General features: G+C 46.2%; 1 protein-coding gene across 12 annotated transcripts in view; it reads left to right on the top strand.

Moving 5' to 3' along the window:
* The window catches only part of LOC119437723 (uncharacterized), a 108717-nt gene that overhangs the window by 71308 nt on the left and 23434 nt on the right, over positions 1-13975 (top strand). For 2 of the 12 annotated variants that reach the window (XM_049660813.1, XM_049660814.1), the window contains exon 7: positions 11168-11306. The exons of the other annotated variants lie outside the window; for them this stretch is intronic. In XM_049660813.1, the coding sequence (XP_049516770.1) occupies positions 11168-11263 (96 nt within the window). In that variant the 3' untranslated portion in view covers positions 11264-11306. The remainder of the gene's footprint in view (positions 1-11167; positions 11307-13975) is intronic. 12 annotated transcript variants of the gene reach the window in all.

Genomic DNA, 13975 nt, shown 5'->3' with positions numbered 1-13975 from the left:
TGAAGCATACCATAGACAAGGCATACTGTAGACCATGAGTTCTCAAAGTGGGTTCTGCGGAACCTACGGGTTCCGCAGGCCCCTGCTCGGGGTTCCGCGAGCCACTGATAAATTTTCCCTGGTCCCGCTCTCGACAATGTCTAAAACGGCGAACATGAGGTGCGCTTGATCCAAAGAACCTCCATTACTCATGCCCGAGTTATGGTGCCCGAGTGTCAAAAAGCACATCACAGTGCGTAACAGCAACGCGCGAACTGCGCAATAAATACGCAAGCAGCTTGTAGCCACCCAACCTCTGAGAACGGGCAGCGCGCCTAAGCTTTCGCACTTGAATCTCGGAGGCCGTAACTTACCACCATGCACCTTTCTCCTATTTGTAGATAGGGTAGGTGCCGATAGCGTGCGCACTGACCTATACGTTGGAGGAAAAATTTTTTTTAAAAATGCGGAGCACCGCAAATGTGCGCCGCAGAAGAGCAAGAACGGCGTAGCGTCCAACCAAAACGAAGCGGCGCAGTCCGCATCGCCGTGGTCCTCAGCTTGCACCATGGTCCGCATGGTGACAAGATTTGACGACTCATTGAGTAAATAAAAGCGTGTTGACGTAGTGCAGCATTTGTTTGTTTTCTTGATACCCTCGATAATTCGGTTAAATCGGGGGGGGGGGGGGGGGGGGTTCCTTGGCACTTTATGGAGCTTAGCAGGGTTCCCTGGGATGAATGTACCTGAGAACCCCTGCTGTAGACAATAAACAAGAGAAGGCCCAAACATTTAAAAAGAGAAAGCAAGAGTTTATAGGCAGGAAATCTTTCCCATGCCTTCTTAAGACCCACTGGCATGACTCAGTGACTTTTGTGACTCCGTGAGCGCGCAAAACATGGTTCTGGCATTAGTATAAAGGCTTCAGTTCTGATTGGAACGCAAGTCTCAGCAACGGAGGACGTAGGCAAGGAGGCGCACCCAGCATCTTCCACATTCCAACAGTCACTTCCATTTTTCCTTAGTCACTGTCAGCATCGTCCCTTTGTTTCATAACACTGGGACGCAAAAGCTATTGTTGACGTGCACAGTAGGTATAACCACCACTTAAACATGCCTGGAATGGAGGTGTTGCGTCACTCCAAAGAATTTCATCGTGCGTGCAAGCTGGTTTGCAGTACTATTGTGTCAAAAGTGTTCGTAGCATGTTGTGGGTTAATGAAATAAATGCACATAGAGTGCTGGTGCAATCCAAAATTAGGGCCACACTATCTTGTGGACTGGTGGAACTTCGCATATACCGCTGTTTAGTGTTTATTGATTGCAAAAGCGATGAAAAAAATCGAAGTTGCAAATGAATAAACACGTTTACAGCTGTATAATCGTACAACTGCACTAGCGGCACTGCGCCTTCCTGTCTGCCATTTTCTGGATGCTGGCTGCTGATAATTAGGATAAGTAGGATAATTTTGCACATGAATGCGAAATTACCCTACTGAGTGTCAAATTTGATGATGAATATCTCGGAATGGAAGCGTTCGTGAAGAATCAAACAAACTGAAGCTGTCTTCGAATTGATCACTCAAGTTTTTAAAAATACTACAAGCATATATGCCAAACTGTGAAATAAGAAAAAGAGAACATTTTTATTTGTCAGCTCTACTAGTTCGCAATAGCTGTGCCTGCCAAGGCTGATAAACTACCTATGCCACCAACCATTTGCATAGATAGCATTAGTTTCATGAAAATTATCGATACTTTAGAGGACTTTTATAATCTAGAGATAATGGCGTTGGGGCAACACAAAAATAAAAATTGCCAATACCATTTAGGGAGGTAAAGGAGAGTGTGCCTATGACATTAGGCTCTGCTGTAATATCAACATACCTCTTACTTATTTTTTTTTTATTTTTTCACAGAGTGCTTCATCTTAAAACATTTATGGCAGCGAGATCATGCAAAGGTTTTCAAAACGCCTCTGAAATCTGCACATAGCACATCAAAGTGCTTCCATGCTTTTCTAAGCTACTGAAATGCTTTTTAAGCACATTTTTAAGCATTATGAAAACACGGCAGTCTATAGTAAGGGCTGCGATAAAAGGGAAGGGGGGGGGGGCGGTCATTTTTAGTGTTTTGATTGACTATCAACCAGGTGACCATTTACTGCCTTCACATGCCTTGCCCATTTTAAAAGCTCCATATACAGTAGAACCCCACTGATACGTTTTTCACGAGACCGTAAAAACAAACCGTAAGAGCTGGGAAACGCAAAAGCCGGGAAACAGGAAAAATTTAGAAATGGGAGTAGTGTTAAACTGCACACAATTCTTACGTGTGAAAAAAGTCGTAGTTTCGCCCGACAGCCGAAGTATCGATTGCAATAGCAAATTACTAGACAGCTATACAAAGTACGAATAGAATTTTTATCGTCCATATAAACTTGTAAACATTCGCTTATTAACTATATTAACAAGCATGGTGTCAGCGCCCACAGGCAAACATGAACACATCACACTCGATGAGCACAGACACGCGCTGTCAAACGCTGGCGTGAGGAATTTAAGCGCCGCTGCAGAAGCGAGCGAAGTGACCTTCGTGCTGTTGTCTATCACTTCAACGCAAACTGAGCGCCGAGAACACACAGCATGCACAAAGCTACGAGCTGCCGACGCACCTACACTGCGTAAACTCTGTCCCCAATGCAGGTCGCTTTCAAGATATGGCCCGCGCGACTGCGCAGAACGCGGTTGATGCCAGAGTACAACACTGCTCGCTATCCCTCCCCGCTCGCTCTCTCGCCAGTGCCTCGAGCGCTACAGAAGAAGGCGCGCTTCCTTCTTGCTTTTCTTTCTTTCGCGCACGCGAATGCGGTCGTCGGCTCCCCTCGCACACTTACACTCGCACATACAGTATACAGCGCACGGCGGCGGCGTTGTCGCTCGTGGACTTTATACAGAACATCTATGAGCCAAAACCAATTTTAGGGTTGCAACGCATCGTAGACACCATCTTTAGATAGCAAATACGGATCTCAAGGGCCAATTTTTGCTGGCGGGAACCGAAAATACGCCAGAAGTGTCGCCCCCGGCACTTTGGCCGGCCAATGCCATCGTCAAGCAACCAAGCCAAAATGGCCACTCGGGCCGGCGTGGGGTGGCAGTTCGCAATGTATGATGCGGGAACGGTCCCACAGTTGTGACGTAACAGCACCAATGCATTGGGTTCTATGGAAGCTGTGCCGGGACCGGCCGAAAACGACATAACAGCTGGGAAAACGCAGCACCCGGGAACGTAACAGCGGGGTTCTACTGTAATAAAGTTTGCAATTGCTTTCGTAAACCTGCTCTCAAAGACCATTTCAGCGCTTGAAATGGCATGGGCCATTAGCATAATGGCACATAGCACTCATAAATGCATATGAGAGTGATTCAGATTGCTTTCTCACGTGTCGTTTTCTAACTAGACATAGTTTCACCCACTTCTTCATTGTCACAATGATGTACAGTAGACTCACGATAATTCTAACAAATTTCAGATTTTGGGTTATCCCGCTATGTTTTTAACGTATTTTAACGCCGCCTAATTCAAACTGCGTCATTGCGTTAATTCGATTAATTCATATTTTTTGCTTGTCCGTGCCAAAATGATATGCTGCCTTTGTCGCTTCTAGCTGAGCATTTGCATTATTATATCACTAACAGTCGCAAATAAAGCCGATTGCCTGCCTACACGTGTTAAAGTGGCCAAACTAGTCAAACCACACGCACCAACAATCGCATGTCCATTGAGGAAGAAGCAAAAAAAACGGGACTGCACGCACGGCAGGTACGAAAAAGACGCGCGTGACCCTCCGCCATCTCTCCTTGAAGGTACGTTCGCACTAGCGACAAAAACATACGCAACATGCCGAGCACGGCGAACGTCTACGCGGCAGACGCACACAGACAAGTTCACATCCGCGTTTTCTGGAACGCAACAGTGACGCTTGGGGTCCCGAGTTGTTTTGGTCCACTTGATACTTCTCATAAAATCACGTGTTCCGTTCAGCCAATTTTGACCGGAGGTGTCTGTTTCTTTGTGCCACTGCCGGTCACGCTCAGGCACCTCGGATACGGACGAGGAGCTACAGGTAATTGTGAACATTATAATGCAACTTTGTTCTTGTGCGACGCCAACGTGTCAGAAAGCGGATGAAAAGGTTTCGTGTGCACCCGATCTGGCTGTACAGGTACATTGAGGGTCAGGCACACACACTACTTCCCCACCTGCGCGCAACTCCTTGTCCTTAAAATCGACGTTGTATTTGTCACACATGTACAAACAGGCATACGCGTGGTCTTTCTCAAAGAAAGCTTCCATTGCAAAGCCACTTCTTTCTCGGCGTCTCCACAGCAGTATGGGAAGGCTTAATGAAAACGGCCTCATTGGCTGGACATGACTTGAGATTTTACAACGTGCGTGTCATTGCTTAATTTCAGAGGCCATGCATTATGATTCTTTGCTTGTGAGACAGGTGGCGCCACAACTGTGCGGCTCGCTTCTGACTGGTGCTTGTTATGCGGCTGCCGCATAAAATGGGTCTCGCACCCATTCAACAGTTGCTGCTGCGTTTTGTGAATCTTGTCGTTCGCAACGGCATCGCTCGCCGCAAACGACGTGTTGCGCGCTTTTTTATTGCTAGTGTGGACATACCCTTACCCGATGTGCGCGTGTGTCAAAACGGTCAAATCGCACGCACCAACGGAATCGCGTGTTAATAGCGAATAAAAAAGGTTATAAAAAAAAAGTCATACCACCGAGGTGACTGAGAGGGCAGGTGCAGCATGTACAAAAATGACGCGCGTGACCCTCAGTCAACTCCGCAAGCCAACATGTTTTATCGTCCCATCACCGGCTGTGCCGCCGTTCTCATCATGCTGCCTCGAGGGAAGTATCGAGCTCTTTCTGTAAAGGAGATTGCTGCAATAAAAGAAATTGACGCTGGAGTGAAGAAGCAATCAGTAGCTTTGAAATCTAGGATATCGAAGAGCACGCTGGCGACCATCATCAAAGCGAAAAACATTCTTCAGAACAATGCAAAGCGAATGCGGCATGACTCCAGGGCGGAGACGTGCCCCATACAGCGTAAACAGCAATGGTGTGTGGTGCATGCCAGTGCGATATTGGATGCCACAACGGCATTGCTCTCATTTTTGAGCATGTGCATTGTGCCTGTTTCAACGATTTGGAACGACCATCTATGGCTTTCCACCATAGGAACAATGGCCAGAATGGCAGCACGCCGCAGTAGTTTCCAAAATTTACGCTTCTGGCCAACTAAAACGTTTAGCTCTCGTGTGCAAAATAAAGTTATGTCTCGCTGGTAGTAAAATATATCACACACTCTCGAATAAAAAATGGTGGCAGCGCTTGCAGTTTCGAAATAGCAGGTGATCGGAACCGGGTGCCGTTTTGAAAGAGCTACACAACGCCGCACTTCGTGCCTTGGATGGACATCGCTAATGGAAGTTTGCAGCTAGGTGCCGGAATGCACTGGCAACAAAATTGACACTGAAAATTTGGTTTTTGGACCAAAGTGCTGCCCAATTGTAACTGCTAACGCCAACTTACGTGCAGTTAACTTTTAAGCGTTTTAAGGGCGAGTCCATATACAGGGTGTCTCAACTATCATGGACCAAAATTTAAAAAAAGAGCAATTGCGTTACTCCAAGAAAACCTAGTGCATATTGTTTCCAGTTCAGTGGAGTAGCCGCCAGTAATTTTTTCGTTACTGAGATTTAATTAGGTAATTGTAATTAATTATCTAACACGAGAAGTACTGCCCTAATTATCGTAGTGTCGATGAGAAAATTGTAGAGCAACATGAAAAACTCCCGCTACAGCTTTCTGTTGCTCAATACATGCTATATAAATGTTTCTTTCAGAGTGTGAAAGAAGCCCGCAAATACACGCAAAATTGCCACGAGACTCCCTGCTCGAGGCACTTTGCGTGTATTCGCAGGCTTCTTTCATGCTCCGAAAAATATTTTTATCAGGGGTGGGGACTCCTGTGCCAAATTGCACCAAACACGGAAAATTGACCGAAATTGCACCACGCTGCGCGAGAACGGCTTCGGCATATGTGCTCCGGCAGTGGCCGCGAAAAGCGAGTGGATTCGTTCTCTGAAAAAGAGTACAGCCATTCACATTCCACACACCACTGACTGCGCTTCCTGCACAGTTTCCCTTAGTTTTCGCGCTCATAAAACTGGACTTTTCAGCGTTTTCGGCAAGTGGCCGGCATGCATACAGCCACTCCCGGCTGTTGTCGCTGCTGTCAGAACGGCCAGGGCGGCTGTATTTAGTGTGTACTAGATAGAATATGGTCGAGTAGGCTGAGCGGCATGGCGCTCCCTAGCTGAGGTGCAAAACAAAAAGTAGGCTGAGGGCGCTGCGAGCGAACTAGACGTTGGGGAGGCACGCACCGCAGCGGGCGGGCATCTCTGTCCTCAGGGCCGGTATAACCTAAAACTATTCTAGTCTTGTGTTTACGTTCATATGGGCGAGGCCTCAGCCATTTTCATCCAACACGAACTAATGGCGGATTTGAATAAAAAAAGTCGCAGTTTCGCCCAAAGGCAAAGCATCGATTGCGTTAGCAAATCAGTAGACAGCGATACGAAGTATAGTAGTTTTATCGGCCCTTGAAACTTACAAACATTGACTTATTAACTGAATTTGTGTAGTAAGCATGGTGTCAGCGCACACAAGCAAACATGAACACATCACACTCGGTGTCCGCGGACACTCGCTGCTGCTGGCGTGAGCAAGCGCGACAGCAGCAGCAAGCGAAGTGACTTTCGTGCTATCGCTTCAACGTAAATTGAGCGGCGAGAAAACAGCAAGCACAAATGCATATGAGCCGTCTGCACATCGCTTTCAAGTTACGACACGCGTGGCCACGCAAAGTACGCAGTTATTGGTGGAGTAGAAGCCACCCCCATCCCTCCCACGCTGCCTCCCCGCTTTCCTCCCTTTCGCGTGCGAGATTAAGCCGCAATCGTCAGTTCCCCTTGCGCCTGGTCGCGAAATACACAGTTGCTGCTGGAGCACCATGCCCTTCCCCCTCTCCCCCCATCTCCCCAAGGCCTTTATCGTGACCGAAACAGCGTGTTTGCTCTCCGCTTTCCTCCCTCGCACGCGCCAGATTAAGCTGCGATCGTCGGCTCCCCTCGTGTGCATTCATTCACACATACGGCGCGCGGCAACGGTCTATCGCCCTTTGACTTTATACGGAACATCACAGTGATGGCAAAAATGTGCCTGGAGTGTCCATATCATTACTATCCCAATAAAAAGCTGGCAGATCCCATGCCCCGTGGGAATCAATGTTATGCAAAGCAGTGTGGTGGAGCCTACCAAGGTAACAAAAGGACCATGACAGCACCAAGACGTAGGCAGCTCTTTCATGACACGCATGTCATGACACTCAGGTCATGAGTCCTCAGGGGTCCCTTTAGCTACACCTAAGAGACCTTAAGGCAAAATCCTTAGTCATGCTCATGACGATGGGTTCGACCATCAACCTTAAACCTTCTCCTTCACTTGGTACAGTCGAATCTCGTTAATTTGAACTGCCCGTTTGTTCGAACTGACACTGTGGTCCCGGCAAAGTTATGTGTATTTCAATGGGCGAAAACGCTCGGTAATTCGAAAGCGAAAGCATTTGCTACGGTTAGTTCGAACATACCGCAGACCGACAATGCTCTCAGCAGTGCACCAAATAACGCAGCGGCGCCTCCAACCGGCATTGCTCCGACACCGCCATAGAGCAAAAGCGTAGGAGAGGCCTCTTAATGCAGTGGCGGAGGCCCAGTCTGGCCAACGAAACTGCCCACGCCGGCAAACACTCGCTTTCCGATAACGACAGACAACGAAACTTCAGGGAGCGGGCTAATCTGTGCTGGGGCGGCTGTACCGGCGGCGCCGGCACGACGGTGGGCGCGCACGAAGACAGTTGAAGGCGAGGGAGTTGAGAGAGAGGGCGAAGGGAGCCACCGAAGCCACTGCCACAGAAGCGGTGGAGTTGCCAAGGCCAAATCTGCTTCCCTGCCGCCCTCCTCCCTCACCTTCGACGGTCTCCGCACACGCACGCCCGTCGCCGTGCCCGCGCCGTCCGCTCCCAGAAGTTTCGTTTTCTGCTGTTATCGGGAACCGAGCGTTGGAAGGCATGGGCGGTTGCGCTCGCTATACACTTGCGCACTGCGATATTTCACAACTCGCACCGTTCTTGCATTGTGCTATGGTGCTCGAATACTTCAAAAATACGACCTTCCTTTCATTCGAACTTCTTTTAATTTGAACAAATTTTTGGGCCCCTTCGAGTTCGAATTATCGAGATTCCACTGTACTGTATTCGAACCCATTCCATTGGTTTTTGAGTGTTCATCTTTTTTCGCTGAGTCATTCTCATTTTTGCTGAGTCATGGTCATGACTATGACTTCTGCCACAATCCTTTAGTGTTTCCTTCACTTAGTGCCCACGCCCGAACCCATTCCATTGGTTTTTGAGTGTTAATCTTTTTTCGCTGAGTCATTGACGTTATTGCTGAGTTATGCTCATGACTATAACTTCTACCGCCATCCTTTAGTGTTTCCTTCACTTAGTACCCACGTCCGAACCCCTTTCAGTGGTTTTGAGTGTTAATCTTTTTTTGCTGAGTCATTGTGATCTTTGCTCAGTCATAATCATGAGTATGACATCTAACACCATCCTTTAGTGTTTCCTTCACTTAGTACCAACGTCACAACCCATTTCAGTGGCTTTTCAGTATTAAGCTTTTTTTGCTGAGTCATTGTCATTTTTCCTCAGTCATGGTCACGACTATGACTTCTACCGCCATCATTTAGTGTTTCCTTCACTTAGTACTCACATCAAAACCCATTTCAGTGGCTTTTGAGTGTTAATCTTTTTTCGCTGAGTCATTGTCATTTTTGCTCAATCGTGGTCATGACTGATTTCTACCAGCATCCTTTAGTGTTTCCTTCACTTAGTACCCACGTCCGAACCCATTTCAGTGGTTTTTGAGTATTAATCGTTTTCCCTGGGTCATTGTCATGACCTACGTGACATTTATGTCATGACCTATCATTTACGTTCGTCATATACTCTTGTCATAGTATACTAATTTTGGTACATAACCAAGTTAACGAAACGACCATGAGAGCACAAAGACAGAGGCGGCTAGATAGATAGATGGATAGATAGATACTGTCAAAGTAGCAAATGTTCGCCAAGAAGTGCTTCGCATTTAAAATGCACTGGAGTGTCCATATAATTGCTATCGCAATAAAAGCAGTTTGGAATAGTTTTCCGTTATACCAGCTCGAATTTTACTGCAGCTATCTTGGTCTGCGGTGACATACGGGGACCCAGAAATTATTTTACCATGTCGATTGGACCGCATAATTTGAAAACATTTTCCGCTATCGCCATGAGCGTTGGTACGGGAATATATAGTTCGGTAGTACCACCGATGTTTTCGGCTTTACAGAAAGCATGCGCCATGCCACCGCTTGACCCACTCTTCCATATTCTTGTACGCGATAACTACAAAGCAGGATTCTACTATGCACTTCTAGTAGGTTTATTCTGTGTTTCGTCGTAGTTTCCAAGTGTTCTGCCGTATTCCATTATTCCACCAAAATTCAGATTCGGTTGCTTTCCAAGCTGCTTCAAAATGAAATTTTATCGGCTCCACGCTGCTCCAAAATGAAGTTTTGTCTGCTCCAAACTGCTCCACATCACAGTTTTACTTGCTCCAAAAATTGCTCTGAAATGACTTGGGCAGTCCCACCCATGTTTTACGTAGCACGTATTGAGCAACAGAAAACTGTATCGGGAGTTGTTCATGTTGCTCTACAATTTTCTCGTTGACACTTCGATAATTAGGGCAGTTCTCGAGTTAGATAATTAATTACAATTACCTAATTAACTCTCAGTAACGGAAGAATTACTGGCGGCTACTCCAGTGCACTGGAAACAATATGCACTAGGTTTTCTTGGAGTAACGCAATTGCTCTTCTTTTAAATCTTCGTCCATGACATTTGGGACACCCTGTATAACGAACTACTGATGTAACGATCACTTTTTGCGGAACTATCGAGTTTGTTATGAATTGGTTCGACTGTATTATTTAATATATGTGAATGTTTCATTACAACATAAATTGGTATTTTGCCCCAATTCATATTTATGAGAACTTCTGATGTAATTCAAACTTCTCATAATTCAAACAAAGTCCTGTGGTCCCCTCGAGTTTGAATTATCAAGAGCCTACTGTAGTACGACAGTGGTAGTGATGATGGGGACAGTAAAATGAAGACATGCTTTTCATGCTCATTCATGTTGATCATTCTCTCTTAACTGCATAGTGTTCATTACATGACTTGCTCATTGCTGTGTGGGTGCTACCATTCACTTACACAGTGCAAGGTCATGCAGCACCGTGCACTGCACCATCAAGAACTGGTGCAAAAAGTGCATCCATATCAAGGAGACCTGTTAGTATGATTGTACCATGCAGATAGTGTATGCCTGGCCCAGTTGCACCAGTGAACCATAGATACACTGGCACCACTGGGCAGGCAGGGATTCTCTACATGGTACTCCTAACATAGGGAATTCGTTGCAATAAACAGCAGTCGGTGCCTTGTCGTGTGACGCCCAAAGTATTTAGCAAATCAGGCCAGATATGCAAGAAGGTGAACTCTATGAAAGCAATGACAGCTGGTAAAAGGTGTTTTTGGTGCTGCTCCTTCTGCAGGTTCACACAGGCATTTTTTTTATACTAATGTGTGTATTCCTCACAATTTTTTTAATATATAGATGTGTTGATGAGGTTCCACCATACTAACTCTACAGTCTTCATTCCTGCATTGACCCAGAAGTTTTCAGTTTATTTCCTCAAATAGAGAATCACGTATTCATTGACTACTTCATGATACACAGCCTGCAGTGTCTGGGGCACCTTCACAACCCACTGCAGTTGAGAGGAAAAGTGCCACAGCTGAATAAGCCAGATGCAGGAACTTCATTGTTAGGTGAACCTGCGCTTGTTAACGTAAATCAACATTCTAAGGCTTGTACTGTATTTTGATCCAATTCACAGCCAGCGTCTACTAACCGAAGGTGCTCCTCACTCGCAGCATCAGCAGATCGTTCACAGCAACAAATGCTGGAAGAAAACCATGCATCAGCGCTGGATACAAAAGTGCACCGCCAGGTGCCTGGGCAACTGCTAATTTCTACTGACTTCTGATTTGGACAGCTGACAGCATTACACAGGTGCGTCAAATGTCTGTGCATTTGACATGGTATCAGAAATTTTAGTCCAGAAATTAAAAATTACCTGAAGTAGCAGTTGCTTATTTGGAAGCTGTGCGCAATGATGCATTACAACTACCAGGATACTTCGTGGCAGTGCAAATTTAAAGCAGCGGTGTGAATGCTGTACCAATTGTGTGCCTTTTCGTTAAAGGTGCTACGTCAATTTATAAGGTGCTACATCAATGCTAAATTAACAGATTGCACCAAGAGGATCTGCAACTAAATGCAAGAACGTGCAACTTCGGGGATTTTCAAAATTCCATGCTGCAGGACCAAATTGTCTATGGCATTTTAAGCACTTCCCTGCAAGAAAAACTTCTTCAAAAGAAGAGCTGCTACAGTGAAACCCCAATTAAATGACTTTCTCGTAACAACGCAAAGACATTGTATAATCCAATCATCGTATGGATAATCCAACCAACAAAAATTATGTCTATAATATAAGTTTTCGTGCAACAGAGTTTACGAGGAGTATCAATTTAAACTATAGGCTAATTTGCAGGACTCGAACACCACAACCACCTAAAAAAGTAAATATGAAAATATTGCAGTGCAAGTGCCAATCATGCTTTATCGGAAAGATTTAGCATAACATGTACTGTGATCTACGCCTGGCAGCATGCTAAAATGCTCTTTTCTCACCTACAGAATTTTTTGTCATCTGTCAATTTCTTGTAGATGTTCTGTGAGTCACATAGCTAGATCTTTCTTTCGAGCGCAGCAACGTCCACAAAGTCACCTAGCTGCGGCTTAGTCTGCACAGATGTGTCCAAGTATTGTTGATGCTACTGGCCAGTCTGCAAATGTAGGCACAGGCACGGCAGCATCTGTGGCGGCATGAGGCAATGCCTCGTCGCATGTCCGCTCTCATACAACGACCCATGCGAAACCGGGAACCTAACAACAGACGCATGAGAAGTATTATGTACTCACACATAGACAAAAAGCTCTGAACTTTGCGTGAACATGCTTTTCGCGCTTTCTATACGCGCTGCAGTGGTAGTCTCAGGTGATCACTTTCATGAGACTCTGCACTGGACGCGTCGTAGTATGTCGTCTACAGGTCTCTTGGCACTGTGCGAAAATAACAAGCTTGGCACAGCGCCAAAAATGCGCAGCTAAGTCTCTCTCTTTTTTTTTCCCACGTGATCTGTTCATTTCGTTATTTTGAATTGTAAATTTACTAATTTTGCATTTTCGTCGAATCAGCGAAATTCACACAAGCCAGCGACACATCCTACTGCAATCGGCAAACTTCGCCGGGACAAAGAAATGCACAGTTTGCCTCTGTCAAAATGCATGTGAAACACGTGCCGGCAATTAAAATCTTTGTCAGCCAATAGGAGCGATTCCTGTGTCTGCGTACCAGTGGTAACGAATCGCGACGCTAGTTGTTTTATTATTTTTTTTCTCTCTCTCTCCCCTCTGTCTGTTTTTTTCTTTTTCGTTATTTTTTTTGTGTCTGCACGGAAAAATACGGCACTGTGGTTATCTGAAGCTTAAATCTCGCCTCTTAACTATAGTTCCAAACTGGCAGTGTTGTATCAGCGGAAAGTTGCACACTCCACCACCCAGCACCCAATTTTTGTCGACAGCACACAAGAAAAGTGCAATTTTCTCAACTTCTGTTTCTCATTTCTTTCTGTTATTTCCCCACATCTCATGGTATGAGACGGGACGTGCATAATCTCACATCATATAATCGAGGTTTTTAAGGCATTGTCTCTAAGGGGATTTTGCCAGGACAGCACTAATCTGCCGTGAAACCCGGGGCGTCGCAATATTGAAGGGCACATAACTGAACTGAGTTTACACTTTACCCTATATGCAAAGGATGTCATTGCATCTTTTCTCACCACTCTTAAACTAAAGGCAGCATGGGTGACTAGTATTTAAATGCACTTCTGTCACCTCTACTTGTGAGCAGAAGGGTTGCACGCTGGTGTTACCCGCAATGAATGGAGAAGAGATACGACTGGCAGCACAGCAAACAAGGATTTAATATGAACAGGATCGGGAAAAGCATAAGGCACACAAAACTAAAGCCATAACTCAACAAAAATGCTCACACAATAATAAATACAAAACTCAAGAAGCACTATACACTCTATCTCGGTCACGAAGCCTAGCTCCGTCTTAAGAGGTCTCTAAGTCAGTCTTAGCCCTAACTCACATCAAAGTCGGGCCACCCTAGACTCAGCCTAACTGTGCAGCAATGCAGAAATGCGGGTTCTTACGAACCGTCGGTTTGAAGCTCTTTTCGTTGAGTCCACGTTGTATTCGTTCGGGGTGTCGCTGATGCCCTAAGTGCCGACGACTCATGGTTCCGTCGACCTGACCAAGTATGTGGCTGGTGCCCCAGTAGCCGCCGCTGATGTGTGCAGCAGCAGCCGGTAACCACCGTGAGCAGCAGCAGCCGGTCTCGGGAGCCTCGCCCGGACGACTCCAAGGTCTACAGCCATGCTTGGGCCTTGCCAGTGTCATGAGCTTCGTGGCCGGGCTCTCCGCACTCCCATCGTCAGAGCGTAGCTGACGAAGCGACCTTCCAGTCCGAGAGCCACGTCGATATTGCTGCTTCGTTGCTTCTCCCTCGCGGATTACATGTCAGTTCGCGTGCCTCGAGCGCT

Source organism: Dermacentor silvarum, chromosome 1, assembly GCF_013339745.2.
Source record: "Dermacentor silvarum isolate Dsil-2018 chromosome 1, BIME_Dsil_1.4, whole genome shotgun sequence".
Classification (NCBI taxonomy): domain Eukaryota; kingdom Metazoa; phylum Arthropoda; class Arachnida; order Ixodida; family Ixodidae; genus Dermacentor; species Dermacentor silvarum.
This window is presented reverse-complemented; position numbering and strand designations above follow the sequence as displayed.